Source organism: Engraulis encrasicolus, chromosome 12 (assembly GCF_034702125.1).
Source record: "Engraulis encrasicolus isolate BLACKSEA-1 chromosome 12, IST_EnEncr_1.0, whole genome shotgun sequence".
NCBI classification, from domain to species: domain Eukaryota; kingdom Metazoa; phylum Chordata; class Actinopteri; order Clupeiformes; family Engraulidae; genus Engraulis; species Engraulis encrasicolus.
The window spans coordinates 27754219-27772661 of NC_085868.1; the positions used below are offsets into that span (position 1 = coordinate 27754219).

An 18443-nucleotide genomic window follows, 5' to 3' on the forward strand; every position below is an offset into this window, starting at 1 on the left:
CACACACACACACACACACACACACACACACACACACACGTGGGCTAGACAGACAAACCACAGACAGGGGGATTCTGCTTTGATTTTGTGGTATTTTGGTATTTTGAAAAACTTTCTTTGTTGATTGTACTTCCTCATTTATTGGTCTTGGCAAACAAGCAAAGGGCTTGGTTTCAACCAGTACTGTGCGTCATATTTTATTTTTTTCTGTTTTCAGTTCGTAGAACACAATGTTGGTGATATTTCTGAAGACAAATATCAGGTGGATAATGAATGTTCAACTGACATAGAAGCTCTAATGTCATATGATTAGGTTTGCCCTTAAAGCAATACATGTCTTCACAGAAAATATGTTGTCTGCACTTGCCTGTGATAACAAAAGAGGAAATGATGTCCTTGTGTATTTGAGCCAGCTGACACATAATATCTAAGGTCAATTGCAGAGAGAGAGAGAGAGAGAGAGAGAGAGAGAGAGAGAGAGAGAGAGAGAGAGAGAGAGAGAGAGAGAGAGAGAGAGAGAGAGAGAGAGAGAGAGAGAGAGAGAGGGAGAGAGAGAGAGAGAGAGAGAGAGAGAGATGTGATACTGAACTCATTGCAGTGGTTGCCAATGGATTCGTACCGTATAACTAGACTGTATAACTGAGTCACAGCACCAGAGATAAGGCCAATAAAAAGGTACTGTGACCTGGTTTGGCCAATGAGGGGGCAGATAGGTTATGATCATATTTGCCTCTCTGTTGCCGGCTATTGCTTGTTTGTGTGACGGTTACAGCCTCAAGTTAAAAGTTAACGTAAGCTGCCCTCGAATTGCTTGATTATTTGACCTCATGTTTTTGTCTTAGAGCCTGTATGCGTACTAAGTATACCTCTGGAAGTTTTGTTTTACACTTTTGTTTGAGTTTTTCTCACCAAAGCTCTCATCACAACTGCTAACATTGCTAGTAGGTTCCTGCATTAACACTGCCAGTAAGGCAGAACAGAACAGAGTTTTAATATGATGAAAGTACGTAGTTTTTAAATGACATCCAGGACTCTAAATGAACACCAGCCAACCGGCCAAATGATGGTGACGGTTCAGTTTGGTTGGTTGAAACGGCAAACTTAATAGCCAATTCGACCTATAGGCCTACTTGAGTATGTATTTAGCTAGTAAGACTAACATCCACTAGCCATTTTTGCAGGTGATGAAAAAAAATATTTAGAACCCTGAATGCATCTCCTCGCTAAAAACTCTAAGCTGTTTTCCCCAACATATGAGCAGTCATCATTACCTATGCCTGAACATGTGAGCAATTAGGGGTGTAAATCACAGCCTCCATGATGATACGATTCGGTATCGATTTCTTGAGGTAGATTCGATCATTTTCGATACTTAAGAATGCCCCACAATACGATTTGATTTGATTCGATTTTTTTCCAGTTACTTTCCACTTCTATTATGTTGGGCATTAGACAGGGGCCAGCGATTCGATTAATTTCGATACTTAAGAATGCCCCACAATACGATACGATTAGATCGTCGGCCGTAGGATCGATGCATCGATACATTTCGATTATTATTTACACCCTATGAGGAATCATCATGGTCTAAGAAATGCAACACCCTATCTTAGGGATTGTTGTCTGAAAAATCTCAATGTTATTGTACTTGGATTACGTTTTAAGGCAGCTTCGGCGTGATGTAATCTGAAAAGCTAAACGGTCGGTCTGCCAATCATGATAGTTTCATAAGAAACCCATTGTGCTACTCTTTAAAACAAAGAGAAGAGATCCTTCCTTCTTATGTCAATTATGCTGACAAACTGATTTCTAGACCTCTTGTGGAATTTTTCCCCAAAAGCACCGGTAATGGCACAAACTGAGTTCTTGTTTCCTTTTATGTACAGAGTTTCCCGACTAAGGAAAATTTGTATGTGTCATATCCTCTTATCCATGTGCAGTTCTAATTTCTCAGTTTCAGCCTCCTACATTGCTTCTAGAGTCTCCCCTTCTTAGAGCTCCCAGAAGGGGAAGACTTTTAATGCGCGGCTACTTCATAATGTGTGTTCTGTAATCGACACTTTCATATCACATGACACCACTTAGCAGGGATGCCAACGGGGGCAAAGGGGTCAGTTGTCCTGGGCCCAAGGAGACAGGGGGCCCAAAATTGTCATTAAATTTTATGTATTGGATGGGGGGCCCTTTCAGAGGACTTTGTTCTGGGCCCAGCAAAACCTGTCAGCAGCCCTGCCACTTACCAACCACTTACCATCATGGATCTCAGTTCTTTCCCCCCCACCACAAGCATTGATATCAGCTTGGATTTCCTAATGGCACAAATAGAACTGGTGCACCAAAATGCCCAAGGACACAGTTACAAAAGATATTTCTAGCAGTCTTGATAGAGATCCAATCACCCCGTTGTTACAGTGTGTTTGTGCAATTTTGTCTGGGTACGGTTTTTTTTCTATTTGATTTTTAGCATGACTTTGAGGTTAAAAAAGATAGTGTGGTTAATACAACACGATACACTCAATTGTCCTACATTGAAAGTTCTTTTGTATTCATTGGGCAAGCACATGATTCCCCAATTATAGCATGATGGACAACGGTAAAGGTGCGCTGTGTAGAATGGTGGCCCGAATAGGTATTGCAACTATTGTATGCTGCCCATTGAAACTGTGCTCCTATTGCCAAATGTGATCAATTTTCCCAGTCATAATGAATATGTGACTTAAATGGTGGTGGTAAGTATTCATAAAAAAGTAACATTTCCATAGTACTTTTTCTGTTCTATGGGAAACATGAATTCTGGAAATAAACCACTAACAATTTTACACAGTGCACCCATTTTAGCCTGGAGACACATATACACTGCATTCAAGTTCTTGAGATTTGAGCTGCTTTATTAAAAATATGGGTATGTCAGAGCTGAATGAACACATTCTAATGCAAAATGAGGGTCCTAGCTTTAAATGCCACTTATTTTATGTTTTTATGTGCTTCAGAGGCTGAGATATTTAGGTTTTAATAGGCAGAGGTTACCTTTTCCCAAAATGGGCTTAGGCTAAAATGGGTTAAGTAAATCCCATCTCCTGTTCCATCCGCTCAACCATACCTTTGCTCCTCTCTTCCCATCTGTCGTCCCCTCTCCTCTTCCTTAAGCGACCCCACCTCTCCTGTCTTTCCTTTTATCTTCTAACCCACGTCTCCTCTCTTCCCTTCCTCTATTCCATCCACCACTCCTCCTCTCCTCTATTCCCATTTCTTTTCCCATCCACCCTATTCCCCACCCCACCCTGCCTCTTCCACCTCTCTTCCCATCTCCTCTTCCGTCTACATAACTCTACACCACTCCATCACTCTCCTCCTCCTTCTCTTCCCCTTTCCTCCTCCCCTTTTCTGTCTATAGTGTACCACTCCACCCTGCTTCACCCAATCCTACCCATCCTCTCATGCCCGTCTCCATCCCCCAGCGTCTCCCCTCCCCAGCTCCCTCCTTTCCTCCACTCCTCCATCTATACCACTCCTCCCTTTCTTTTCCCTTCCCAACCTCTCTTTCCCTCTCTCCTCCCCTCTCCTCTCCTCCATCTAACGACTCCCCAGCCTGGTTAGACGGCTCTCCTCTGGACTACTCTTCTGGCACTTCCGGCCCCATATTACTCTCATCCCCGCAGAATAGTAATAATAATAATAATAATAATAATATAATAATATGTTTTTAACTTTACCTACAGTGCACAGAAATAATTTTGAACAATATTTTAACAAGTTATTCCCAAAATGACCATAGAGTGAGTGTAATACAACACTTTTTGAGCTTCTCCGACAGTTTAACATAGGGGTGTACTCACTTTTGCACCGGCATAATTACACAAAAAATTACAAATATGTAATTTAAGTTACAGTATACTACTGACCTTTCTTTTCAGCCGTTAGCTCAAAAGATTTTGTATTACACTTACTCTATGGTCATTTTGGGAATAACTTCCGTGTTTGTTGAAATATTGTTCAAAATGTTCCTTTTCAACAGGGGTGTACTCATTATTGCTGTGGACTGTATCCCTTTTCCTCTCCCCTCTCCTCAGCTGACATCCTGTCCTGGTTGGACGGCACACCACTGGACTACTCCAGTTGGCACTTCAGGCACCCTAATGTTCTCATTCCTGCTTAATGATAATTAACAATAATAATGATAAAAGTAATAACAATAACAACAACAACAACAACAAAAATAATAATTATAAAAACTTAATCTCTCCCTTTACCTCTACCCTCTCCTCAGCTGACTCCCTGTCCTGGTTGGACGGCACACCACTGGACTACTCCAGCTGGCACTTCCGCCCTCCCGACGCCCGCGTGCTGAAGGCCGACACCTGCGTGTCCCTGCGCGTGTCCGACGGCGTCTGGAACCTGGCCTCCTGCACGGACCAACTGGGCTTCGTCTGCAAGACCAAGACAGGTGAGAGTGACAAGGTGTACAACTGACCTCTCACCTTTGACCTTGGCTTGTTTCAGTACTGTGTTGCATGTGGTGTCTGAAAGGTGTGCATACAGTACTGTGTGTGCCCGTGCGTGTGTGCATTTCTGAGTGCACACTCACCGTGCGATCACACGGCCGGCATTGAAAGAGCTACAACGCTGCTGACTCCTGCCTGGAAAGCACACGATTCAACCTGAAGCGTTCGACCAGGGATCTCGGCCAACTGAAGCTCGTGTTTAGAAAAATGTGAACATTCTATTGGCTGACGCCTGCTGGCGCCGAGCTCATTACATATTTTTTAGATGAAGTTCAACTTTTGACGCCCCCATCACTAGAAACGCATTCGTGGCTTTTAGCGCGTCTGGCGCCTGCTCTCCCATACAAAGTCAATTACTTCCGTCTCTTTCAACGCGTTCAACGCCGGCGGTGTGATCCCACGGTAAGACTTCTGTATGAACAAACAGGGCTTCATCTGCAAGACCAAGTCAGGTGGGCAGGTGTACAGTACAGGTGAACAGCCTCTTGTCTGATCACCTTTTGACCTCAGGGAAGTCATGGGTAAGTGGTTAGAGCATCAAACTTGTAGCCCAGAGGAGGTTTTTTTTGGACTGCACTACTCAAAGCGCTTTACATTGTATGCCTCACATTCACCCATTCACACTCACAGTCACACACCGGTGGCAGTGGCTTCCACGCAGGGTACCACCCTGCCACTAGGAGCAACTGGTGTTAAGTATCTTCCTCAAGGACATGTCGATGGGGTCAGGCAGATGCAACCTTCTGGTTGTCGAACAGACTCCTTGACCACCTGAGCCACCACCGCCCCAGGTTTGCCCAAAGGTTTCCGCTTCGACTCTAACCCGCCAGGTTGAAGGGAGGAATAATTAACCAGTGCTCTCTCCCATACTCCTCCATGACTGAGGTACCCTGAACATGGTACCGTCCCACCGCACTGCTCCCTTGGGGCGCCATTGGGGGCTGCCGCCTTGCATGGTTGAGGCATAAATACAATTTTGTTATGTGCAGTGTGCACTTGTGTGCTGTGGAGTGTTGTGTCACAATGACAATGGGAGTTGGAGTTTCCGAGGTGGGCTTTCACCTTTGAACTTTGAACTTTTTAACTTGACTTGTTACAATATACAGTACGTTGCATGTGGTGTCTGAAAGGTACATACTGTATGCTGTATGTCTACAGTACTCCATGTGCAAGTGTGTGTGTGCATTTCTGAGTGCCTCTGAGCCCTCTGTACAAACAAACTGGGCTTCATCTGCAAGACCCAGGACAGGTGGGCCTCACCTGCTCACCTTTTGACCTTTGAACTTGGCTTGCTGTGTGTTTTGATGTAGTCTCTGAGAGGTGTGTACAATACTGGGTGTGCAAGTGTGAGTGTGTTCCAAGACTGTGGTCTGTCTTAGTGTCTTTGTCTGTTTAGGTGTGTCTCTCCCTTTGAGAGAGAAAGAGAGGATATTTGTTGTACTGATGTTTGTGTGTGTGTGTGTGTGTGTGTGTGTGTGTGTGTGTGTGTGTGTGTGTGTGTGTGTGTGTGTGTGTGTGTGTGTGTGTGTGTGTGTGTGTGTGTGTGTGTGTGTGTTTGTGTGTGTGTGTGTGTGTGTGTGTCTTTGTGTGTGTGTGTGTGTGTGTGTGTGCGCGCGCGCGCGCGCGCATGTGTGTGTGTTTGTGCGCGCGCCTGCGTTTGTTTCTGTATGTGTGTGTGTGTGAGAGAGTCTGTCCAAGAAGCTTGTAATGGCCAAATGAGCTCAGTATGACAGCGGCCTACGCATGCCAAAAACAGGAACAAACAACGAGCTGATTGTCACTCCGAGCCAGCGTTACCCAAGCAAAGAGGTCATACTAACGCGCTGAGCTGCACACTCAGAGCATTCAGAGTATTCAGAGAATTAGAATACTGTAGAATATACTACATATATAGTGTTATCGGTCAAATAGAAAAAGTACTCAGTTATTCTGAGGTGCACACTTGCGTCACTTGCATTTAGAGTCTAAAAATAAGTATAATACTGTAGCATGTACACTACAGTGTTGTCAGTGAAGTACACTGCCTGGCCAAAAAAAGTTCTCACCCAAAAAAGGTTGCGCACTGTGATATATTATTTGAACAACTTTAGCTTTGATTATTGCACACATTTGCTGTGCCATTGTTTCAGTAAATGTCTGCAATGTCACAAGATTTATTGCCATCCAGTGTTGCATGATTTTTTTTTTTTAACCAAGATCTAGTATTGATGTTGATGGAGTCTGAATGCTGTGTACAGTAATGCCTTCTCTAGCACATCCCAAAGATTCTCAATGGGGGCATGGTCTGCACTGAATGATCATGGACTAGCCATAATGATGTAATAATAATTATGAATAATTATTAATAATGATGAGTAATAATGATGTCCTGTGCTCCTTGAACCACCCTGCTGCAATGAGCCTCTTAACCATTTCTCAAACAATCATGTCCAAAGACACATTCAGTGGCTGTGAGAAAAGACGATAGTCTGTTGGAGAAGGATAACATCATTGGCATTGGCAATCACATAAACATTTGATGTCAGCTCTAGCTTCAGCAACAGTGTTGTCAGATTGGGTGGTTACCCGCCCAATTGGGCTGCTTGGGATGGTCGTCTGCGGGTAAAAGCGGGAAAAATTGCCCATTTGCCGTTTTTTTCTGCAGTTTTGTGCCCATAGAAATCAATGCCATTTGTTGAAATTGGGTGGAATTTAGCACATTTTGGCAGTTTTCGAGAACCTTTTGGGCAGGATTTGATCAGACACATCTGGCAACACTGTTCAGCAGCAGTATGTGCTCAAAGAATGAGGTCACCTGACTACTTGAAAATGAGCAGGTTTATTCCATGAGTGGAACTCTGATACTGATGGAGCGAGCATATTCCAAGATTACACTGCCAGGATTTATTGGGCTCAAATTTTGAATGTGTGTTTCAGGGAGAATGAGACAACATTTTACTGTAACACATGGATCCACCAAAGTGTCCGGACCTTAGCCCTGTTGAGAATGGCTTAGCATAGTGGTCAGTGTTGCCAGATTGAGCTGTTTCCCGCCCAATTGGGCTGCTTAGGATGGCCGTGTGCGGGTAAAAATGGCATTTAGCAGAATAACCCACCCAATTTTTCCCATAGAAATCAATAGAATTGGGCAGGATTTTGTGCTTCTAGGTGGGTTTTGAACATTTTTTGGGCTGGAAATCATCAGCCTCATCTGGCAACCCTGAAGTGGTGGTTAGACTCTACCGTCATCAGTGCAGAATGAATGCAACACTGGATGGAATTAATCTTGTGACATTGCAGAGTCTTATCCAAACAATGCCACTGCACTGTGTCATAATCCAAGATAAATGTGTGCCCACAACATTTTAAAGAGTATGACCATATTTGGTGGTGACATTTTTTTTTTGGCCGCGCAGTGTAGATTAAATACGCTGGTTGTCAAGGCTAGCCAGCGTTACCCAAACACAGAGGTCTTGAGCTGCACAATTGTATCATTTTCATTTAGAGTCCAATCAGTTATGATTATGTAGAATATGCAGTATTATCTTCAAATAAACAATTACAAATTACTTCAAATAAATTACTTCAAATAAACAATCTGGTTGTCATTGCCTAACCAGTGTTAGCCAAACAGAAGGACGTATCAGGTTTACGAAGCGGCACTGAGCTGCATGCTGGTATATATTTAGCACTTACTGTAAATATTGAATTTGAAAATATTGAATTGAAATAACGCTTTTACTGTAGCATATCCTGTGTGCATATAGTCTGTACCAAATGTGACAGGAAATGGACCTGACAACACATTCCAATAAGCTATCCTCACATGACTGAGTAGTGGTTTAGATGTTGTGCTATGTGTGGCAGCGGTTGATACACTAACCTACAAACTAAATTTAGCAGCTGTAGTGCAGCCTGCAGCACCTGTATTAAGTGGCCTCCCTTCAGGCTTGCCAGTTAAGACTTACAGTATTTAGCTCACACAGAAACACATGTACGGGCCTTGGCAGTGGCTTAAACAGCTACTTTCAGTGTTGCCAGATGGAAAATGCTGAATTATTGAACCAAAACCTAAAAATTATCGTTTTGGGGGCTTTTTTGGGGAAGAAATTATCCTACAAGACCCAAATTGTTGTTTCAAGGCATCTAAATGAACTGAATGACAACTCAGAAACTATCGTACATCATGTTTTAGTACAAAATTGACTATTGTTTTTTTTTTTTTAGGTTTTTTTTTAGGCTTTTCAGCCTTTATGGGTTTTTGTGAGACAGGATAGTGGAGGAGAGACAGGAAGTGAGCTGGGAGAGAGAGACGGGCAAGGACCGGCAAAGAACCCGGACTGGGAATCGAACCCGGGTTGGCCAAGTGGTAAACATGTGCCCTACCATATCAGCCACAGTAGGGCCAAAAATGGACAAAATTATGGTACAAATACGATATAATTATCGTACATTTGGCAACAAGGTTCTTTGACACAGGATTTGGGATTCCTGCTCAAGGTGATTTGCTGATCCTCCCATGTCTCTCCCTCTTTTAAAAAATTTAAAGAAACACATGTGCGTCCATACTTTGCTACAGCGAGGAGGCTTTAATTCTAGTCATCAGTTAAGCCTATTTGGACAGGGTTCATTATTCCTGTTTGTAAATAAGCAGGATTGTATTGGACGGCAAATGCAAGTAAACAGAATTAAGCCACCTCTCAAAGTTCAGCCACAGTTTTCTCTCATCATTAGAGAATTCTTGTGCCAACAGCTTGTCAGTATTCCAACAATTACACTACACCGTCTGTAGGCAGGATGGGAACTTTAGAGGGCCACCATTCTTCAAAGATGATTTACCTCTTTATCTTATCACCAGATTCATAGTTTACTAATGTCTTATAATGTTTTATGACTACACCACTGAATATGGCGTGTTGAGCATGAAGCGTGAAGTCTATTTTCAGATCAATCCAAAAGCCTGTTTTCAATGCATACGTCTATTTTCATTCCACATCATTTGTTTACCTCAACGCGATCACCAAACTCATAGTTCAGCCACCTCTTTAATTTACCCCTTCACCCATGTACTATATATTAAGTCTTCGATCATCAATTTCTCTTAAACCACACACCTCTCCTTGTTTTCCTTTCTCCATAGCGGCAGACCGGGCGGCTGAAGTGGAGGTGGAGCCCCTGAATGGTGAGTTCGGCTGAATACGCCACGCTCTACTCATCTCCTCTCAGCTCTGGGCTGGTCATAGTATATTAAACATTAATGCAGAGTCAGGTGCAATGTCAAACACTATTCCACGACATTCTCACCGAACATTATCCCTTACTTTTGTACAGTAGCACAAGATTCTAGAATTCCAAATCATATTCTATGGAGCCCAACATTCTTTATTAGAACCTTCATTGTCTCAGCTCTGCTCAGCTCTGCTCTGCTGTGGCCCACATTAATAATTCCAACTAGTCAGCAGGGTTGCGAGATGACACTGATGATTACCAGTCCAAAAATGCTCAAAAACCGTCTGGAAGCACTAAATCCCGCCTAATTTGAATTAAATAATTATTTCTATGGCCACAAATGAGCAGAAAAACCCGCCCAAGTGCCATATTTATCCGCAGACGGCCATCCTAAGCAGCGTAATTGGGCTGGAAACCGCCCAATCTGGCAACACTGCGTCAGGCCGTCTGCCTCTGGGCTCTGGGCTAGGGCCTTCAGCCGGGAACAATAGGCGACTGTGCTTTTGACATAGTGCCCTCCACAAATGGGGATAGCTGCAACGGGAACAAAAACAAGCTTTGGGACAATTTGTGAGCACAAAGCTGGGAGGGAGGAGGTGGAGGTGGGGGGTGGGGTTGGTGGTGAGTGATGCATGAAACGCCGATTTCTGCTGGATTAGTTGCTGTGAAAAACAAACAACTACAGTTTGGCGGCTTGAGAAATGATTTGTGTGGTGTTTACAGTATTACTTGGATAATGGAATAGTGTTGTGAAACAGGCGAGCATGTGTGTCTCCATACTGTATGACAGGGGTGGGGAACCTATGTCTCGAGGGCCGATTGCGGCCATTGAGGCCGTTTTATGTGGCCCCGGCCCCAATGTAATTTTAACGTTAAATATGACATGAAATATGACATATTTTGTAATGGAATCTTAGAAAATACATTTGCAATACAATTAAGTTATATTCAGGGGTCTAGAGAAGGAGGGGTCTGTTTTAAAGGTGGCTGCCTTCAATATAGGCAAAAAAAGTGCAGGGGGAAATCCTGGTTTGTGTTCATAGTACAGCCCTCGGAGGACTTTTACGTGCCTCGGATGAATTTGAAGTGGCCCCTCCAATGAAAAAGGTTCTCCACCCCTGCTGTACGACCGCAATGTAATTATGACAGACTGAACTTCCGATTTGTTTTGCATACTGTACAGTAATAACCATCCAGTCTTGAAAAAAATGTGGAATCAAAACTAATCATAAGATGATCATGTATTTAATTTGTATGAACACTTCCTTCTATTGGGTGCTCTGACACCTATAGTTATGGATGATGATGATGATGATGATGATGATGATGATGATGATGATGATGATGATGATGGTGAGGAGGAGGAGGAGGAGGAGGTGGCAGAGGATTCTCCTGACTTGGAAGAGGCTGATGATGATGAAGGTGGTGGTAGTGAGGATGATGATGGTGATGATCATGATCATGATGATGCTCTGACACTTATAGTTATGAATGATGATGATGATGATGATGATGATGGTGAGAAGGAGGAGGATTCTCCTGACTTGGAAGAGGTTTATGATGATGTTACGATGAAGGTGGTGGTGGTGGTGATGATGATAATTATTGGGGTTTTTTCTCTGTCTGTCTGTCTGTCTGTCTGTCTCTCTCTCTCTCTCTGTCTCTCTCTCTCTCTCTCTCTCTCTCTCTCTCTCTCTCTCTCTCTCTCTCTCTCTCTCTCTCCCCCCTTCTCCCCCTCTCCCCCTCTCCTCAGGTATGCACCACGGAGCTGTGGTGTTAGCGGTGCTGCTGGCCATCAGTGTGTTCGCCCTGCTGGCCTGCGTGGGCTTGCTGGTCTACAGGAAAGTGGGCCTGCGGCGCCTGACGACTCTGGGACCAGCGTACTACAGACAGACCAGCTCGCAGTCCACCGAGTCGGACGGCAATGTGCTCATCGCAGACCTAGAGTCCACGGCAGGGGAATAAGACTCATGGTTTTGTAGTGTGTGTGTGTGTGTTTGTGTGTGTGTGTGTGTGTGTGTGTGTGTGTGTGTGTGTGTGTGTGTGTGTGTGTGTGTGTGTGTGTGTGTGAGTGTGTGAGTGAGTGAGTGAGTGAGTGAGTGAGTGAGTGAGTGAGTGAGTGAGTGAGTGAGTGAGTGAGAGAGAGAGAGAGAGAGAGAGAGAGAGAGAGAGAGAAAGTGTGAGTGACGTATACTTTAATGTATGAGTGTATGAGAGAGAGAAAGAACTAGATCATTCTGTTAGTGTAAACGTATTGACAGGTGTAATTTCTTAACCAGAGAGACTGCTTCACTGCTCTGGGCATGATGTATGAAGGAACCAAGTTTATATTGTGCTATTAATGTGGTGTACAGACGATCAGGGATAAAGTTATGGCTACGGTTGTGAGGCGGGAAAAGTGAAAACCATCCAGCCAGACCGCAGAGTTAATAACTAAAGTACATGCAATTAGGCTTCCTGGCAGAAGGATAAAGTGTGAAGAAAAATAGAAAAGAAAAAGGTTTACTGCACACTGCTAGGCTTAAAGGAACAGACCACCCTTTTTTGATTCTTACATATAGGCAGTATTTCCCAGCATTAGGCCTAATCATGCATGCATATCAATTTCTTCTCAGTGTTTTCAGTACTTAGATTTATTGGATCAGAATTATTAGCATAGCTTAGCATAATCACTGGAAGTAACTGGTAACTTTAGCATCAAGCCACAAGTGATCACTGGACAGAATTAAATTGCTGTTTTACACTCTGGTGAATTTTACATTCATTTTAAAGTGGTTTATAAGTACATTTGATGATGTTTTATTTTGTACCATAGGCTTGCATTACTATGCTTAATTTGGCTATACTGTTAAACAGGACAATGCAAAAACATAGACAAAAAATATATGCACATTCATGAATAATGCTTGGAAATAGTGCAAATATGTGAAAATCAAAAAGGGTCTGTTCCTTTGAAGGTGCAATGTGTCAAATGTTTAGGTGTTCCTTATTTCAAATTCCAATGTGTCCTCTTTCATGAATAATCATCGCCACTGTCACCAAAGGTTCTTGTTTACTTTTTACATGACGAGAGGTCCATCCTCCATTTTGAGTTGCTTTACCTAATCTCAAACAGTTGGGTATTCTATTGTCACTTTTGTGCTGTGGAAAGTTTGAACAAGGAAGGGAATTATTGCACAGTAGGTCTTTCAAGTGATACTGTCCCATTTTTGGAAATAAGCTCATATTACACCTCTCCTTGAGTTAAATAACTGAGTTTTACCTTTCCCCTGTACTTTCAACCGTTCTCTGAGTATGGCAGTGCAAATTTTACCTCCATGCTAGCAGTTAACATTGAGTCCAATGATACCAGCTGGCGGCTAACTAGTCTCATAGGACTCAATGTTAATTGCTAGCTTGGAGGTAAAATTTGCACTGCAGTACACAGAGAATGGTTGAAAGTACAGGAGAAAGGTAAAACTCAATTATTTAACTCAAGGGGAGGTGTAATATGAGCTTATTTCCAAAAATGGGACAGTATCCTTTTAAGGGTTCTCTTAAGAGATTTTATTCAGAGCAAACTAGTTGTGTGTCCTCCAGTCTCAGCAGGTTTGGCTCTGGAATAAAGTCTGTTAAGTCAAGTAGTGTGCGCTAAACCCTTCTTCTTTTGTGTTTTATTTTCCAAGTCATCCTGCAGTTACCAGCACCTGACCTAAGCTGCACGTGGACTTTTGAACTTCTGACTGAAAAAAACAGTAGCTCATACAGGAAGAGGTTTAGAGGTCCTGTGTCGACTTGTCTCAGCTTGGGTGAGAGGTCATTTATGTTGAGACATTTAAACTTTTGGGAGAGAGGGAAATAACTAGCCTGATATTACCATCTCCTCGTACTAATTGCATTCGTACAGAGCGTCCGGAAGGGAAATGAGAAACATGCAGTGGAGGGACGGTTGAGCAGATGAGCACCCGGGTCAAAGACGTCCAAAAATGAATTGTCATTCAGTGTACTGGATACCCTTCTGCTGACTGTAACTGTAAAAAAAAACATGATTTTTAAATTGTTTCAAGTGAATGGATGACAGCCGAGGCTTTCATGAATTCACTGGAAAAAAATAAAATAAAAAGAGTCATGTTTCTTACAGTTAGTCAGCAGAAGGTAGCCTATCCGTTACACTGAATTCCTTTTTGGACGTATTTGACCCATCCTATTTCATCCAATTCCTAACACCTCAGCTGGCAGGTGTATCAGAGATGGCCCCTAGGTTACATCAGACCACTTGAGCAAAAAACTCCTGCACACTGACCATTTCGCTGTTTTCTTATACAGTAAACACAACCTTTCGGTCCTGGATTACTAAAGAAAACAGTGAAATGGTCAGTGTGCAGGAGTTTTTTTCAAGTTGTCTAACATTTGTTAATGACATTGAAAAATGACTGCCCTCGCTCACCTTCTCTGTTTGCTGATCAGTTTTCTGGTAATGAGACCTCTCTCTCTCTCTCAGAACTCCTGTTCCAGTATGAGTGAAATTAATATGAGGGGGATGCTAAAGACAAGCTGGGAATGTACATTCTTTTATAAAGATCAGGGAAAACTGTTACATATTCAGAGTATTTTTTTGTGTTACCAAAGCAAATGTAAAACTGAATCGGGAACCAGGACTGCGTTTGCCTTTCCAGAGTTTTTTTTTTTTTAAGCAGAAGCCATGATAAGCATTACAGTATATTCTATATCATTCCAGATAGTCAGATAGTTGATTTCCTCTAGTACGTGATTGGGAGATGTATTTTTTTTAAACGTTTTTTTTTTTCTTCTAAAAACTGTAATGTTGCTTTTTATAATGAGCACTTTATCACTTCAAACCTCTCAATGCAACCTAACCACATCTAAATAGAGTAGCTGTGTGTGTGTGTGTGTGTGCGTGCGTGCGTGCTTGTGTGTGTGTGTGTGTGTGTGTGTGTGTGTGTGTGTGTGTGTGTGTGTGTGTGTGTGTGTGTGTTGTGTGTGTGTGTGTGTGTGTGTGTGTGCGTGCGTGCGTGCGTGCGTGAGAGAAAGAGAGAGAGGGAAGGATTGAAAGAGTTTATGTAGGTATGTGTGTGCGTTTTCATAATTATCTGAGACGACAATTGCATACAATTGTTTTCTGTAAACCTATTGTGAATATTTAGATTTACATTAAGATAATACGTCAGCTGTGCTACGTCTTAGAAAAATAGATTTGCAAAACCACAAGTGTTGTTTTTGTATTTAAGAAGCAGTGCCTTTTTTCACCTCTTTATTTTTTTTGTAAAAAGAGTATCCCTTTTTATCATACCTGTTAATACTCTCCTCAACCAACTCACCATGTGTATCAAGACTGGATATTTTTCATCTATGTAGAAGAGCAACAGATTTCAGAAGAATATTAAAAGAACTCAAATCTCTCCACCCAAGGCTGTCTGCATCATCATTCCTTGACAACTCTTTATGCTTGTTTCCATTTTCTCATAATGTTCAGCACATTCACCGAGGTATGAATTAATGATTTTGAATGATGTTATTTGACATTCTCAGTTCTTATATACTGTACGTGTTAAATACATGATTATGTTTCATATAAACGGCACCACATACTCAGGGCGGTTTCTAGTCAATGTGGTGCCCTAGGCGAGCACTCCCTTTCCCTATTTCCTTATTTGTGCATTAACATAACACTGTACATCTGATTGAGCACATCTGATCTATTACCTACAAATATACTGAGTGACCGTGAACATTCATTATTAATGTGAAGTTTAATGTCTTATTTCACTTGTCCTAATTTTATGGGAGATTTTGGTATTCCTGGCGCCCCCAAGACATTTGGTGCCCTAGGTGACCGCTTTGTCTGCCTTTGCCTAGCGCCGGCCCTGCATATAGCCTACTTGAATTTAAAAATAAATTAAAAAAACAAGAGTCGGGATAAGACAATAAAGCTGGAAAGCTTATTTCCATTAAATAAACCAGGGTTGGGCAAACTAAGGCTTGTGGGGCCAAATGCAGCCCTCTGCTGTTTTTCATGCAGACCGTCATGAAATCACACAATTTATTTTAACATCACCTGTTTTTATACTAACCTAACATAAAATAGTATATCCACTGCATAGTTTCAAAACTGGTGTGCTATGGTTGTTCATAGCATCATGCAACAGTGTAGCACAGGAGACAGCCATTAAGTTTTCCCATTTAAAACGGAGGTGCTCTTTCACAGGAGACTGAATAAAATGGGATTCTCTTCATTTTTCTCCTTGGAAGCTAGTTTTTTTATGTGGCCCAAAAAGAAATGTCAAGTCTTTTGTCAGTTGTTATGGTGACCTCAAGCACATATTACTTAAGAGTAGGTCAGACAAACCTATTTTAGTTGTATATTATACAGCAGTAACCAGGTCTAGTGTGGTAATCTGATATACTGGGCATTATTACTCAGTTTGGAAACTGTTCAGGGACACACACACACTCTCTCTCTCTCTCTCTCTCTCTCTCTCTCTCTCTCTCTCTCTCTCTCTCTCTCTGTGTGTGTGTGTGTGTGTGTGTGTGTGTGTGTGTGTGTGTGTGTGTGTGTGTGTGTGTGTGTGTGTGTCGCCAAGGGGGTTGCACTAAATTGCCCTGGCCTTTATTTTGGAAATTTGGTCCAAGTCCACTGGGCCAGCTCTGTCAGCACCACGGCAACACTGTAGCTGTAATACAGCTAGGCCAGTGGACCAATGGTCTTCCAGAAAGGTCTGATATACAATTTCACATGCCAAATACATGTGATTTGCAGTGCTGGTTCATCATACGATTGATTTCCAGTGCTTATTTTGAAGTTGTGTCCTGGAAAGTACTAGGCCAGTTAGGCCCGTGGATGGCAATCATGTTGGCTATGTGTAGGGAAAGGGGACGCAGTCTGGAAAAAATGAGACATAGTAACTTTAGACCACATGTCCATCCATGGAAATATGGCTCGCCCCATCTTTATTATGAACCTTGAGCTTGTGTCAACATACAATGCCAGATATACTTTTTTTTTATTCACAGAGCGTTGAGCGAATTACATTTTTGTGAAGGGAGTGTAATGGGGAAAGACATGATGTGCTATTGTAGCCTACTATCATGCTGAAAACCCGTGTATTTATTTGGTGTTGCGTGCGCCCCGCCCAGACGAAAAACAAGAGTATCAGTACCCTTCCATCATCACCGGCTGCCATGATTCAGCATAACTGCGCCTGTGGAATTGATAACGTGAACACCAGGCCGGGTTGAGTTTCAGGCAGATCTGCCCATGATTACGAGAGCTCAAATGGTTCATCCAGAGCACATCGTCCACTTTCAATGGTCAAAGTAGCCATAGGCACAAGCCCATCGATGATGGACGAGGCTGTCCATTAGTGCCCTGCGTATATTGGCGTATTGAGATGTGCAGCCCACAACTCGCCCAAGTGTAGATGTTTTGAGTTGCGCTTTGAACTGGTTAGATGTCCATCTATTTCTACGACTTTTTTGGGCGTGAACTCTGCCTCTGGCGTCTGACAGCTGACGAATCGTGAACACGCATTAACAAGAGAGGGGCAAAACGAAAGCGGACGCTTTCCCCAAGTCGCGACAACTTCCACAACAACGCTGTCCCGAGTTCCAGATGACAGGTCGTCGAAGCACCACACCACATCTTTAATGACTGGATTAAATGCATAGCTGGACTGTGAAAACAACTTCTCATGGCGTCCATTATGACTGGGAATATACACGCAAAACTATCCACGGTGCTGTTGGTAACTATTCTCTGTGGATCTAGCTCTATTGGATATTGTGGGCCAAATGGCAATTCAGGTAAGCAATTGAATCAGGAAGAGTTCATCTAACGTTTGCCTCTCTGTCTTATTCGGTTCTATTCAGTCATGGATAGAGGAGAGAAATCAAACCAGCCGGGGAAAGTTGTGTAGGCGATTCCAAAGCTGCGTTTTGTTGTGCGCAATTCCGCGTACGAGCGCATAGCATCCATTTTTAACTTTTGCACGTGGGAATGAACTAGTAGTGCAATAGTAAACAAGTTTTTGGTGTAGTTTATAAGAAGTCATCTAAACCCAGTATTTCCGTGTTCTTAGAGTGTGCTTAGAGTATGGCTATAACCCATTTGAAATACATTGCGGCCCGCTTGCTATGGCTTACGTTATAGAATTCCAGTCAGGAATGACAAAGGCTTGGCGGCGGCATGAACAGAAAGTTATGAATTGCGTTGAATAAGAAGTAGTTTATGTTGTTTTGTGGAAACATGGTCGCTCATTTCCCATACGTGAGTGTTTTTTCGCTTAGGTAGCCTGTATCAAATGTACCAAATATACTGAAATCTGCCTGCTGCTGTTGTGTTCGTCGCTTGTACCTATGCTAGTTCTCTTTTCAACTTGTTTCAAACGCAGTGTTGACGCCATAGCACGTTCTGGTGTCCCATAGGCTAGTATTAACTCCACCAATTAGGTTAAATGGAAGGAATCCAGAACAAGTCCTTAGCTGAACCAGAGATTCTACACTCTGGGGGAGTATTGTGTTACCTTATCCAGTATTTCTGACTGAACCCCACAAACTGCTATGATCAACTTGAAAAGTCTGATTTGTGTGAAACAATGTAACTGTAGCCAAGTGTAACAACCTGGCGCGCTTGAGTCAGCCTTTCCCGAGGGCTGAACAAAATCCAGATGCAACAAAACAAGTAGGCTTAACTGTACGTCGTAGCTGTAATTGTCGCACGTCCTGAAGAGTCTCTCT

The 18443-nt window shown here is 42.7% G+C and overlaps 2 protein-coding genes across 2 annotated transcripts in view; both read left to right on the forward strand.

Moving 5' to 3' along the window:
• pla2r1 (phospholipase A2 receptor 1) overlaps window positions 1-11719 on the forward strand; it is an 89984-nt gene extending 78265 nt beyond the window's left edge. Inside the window, exons 28-30 of the mRNA XM_063212026.1 lie at window positions 4268-4444; window positions 9622-9663; window positions 11464-11719. Coding sequence (XP_063068096.1) covers window positions 4268-4444; window positions 9622-9663; window positions 11464-11675 — 431 coding nt within the window. The 3' untranslated portion in view covers window positions 11676-11719. The remainder of the gene's footprint in view (window positions 1-4267; window positions 4445-9621; window positions 9664-11463) is intronic.
• A 5172-nt stretch (window positions 11720-16891) lies between these two features.
• The window catches only part of ly75 (lymphocyte antigen 75), an 80169-nt gene continuing 78617 nt past the window's right edge, over window positions 16892-18443 (forward strand). The window contains exon 1 of the mRNA XM_063212027.1: window positions 16892-17510. Within this exon, the coding sequence (XP_063068097.1) occupies window positions 17399-17510 (112 nt within the window). The 5' untranslated portion in view covers window positions 16892-17398. The remainder of the gene's footprint in view (window positions 17511-18443) is intronic.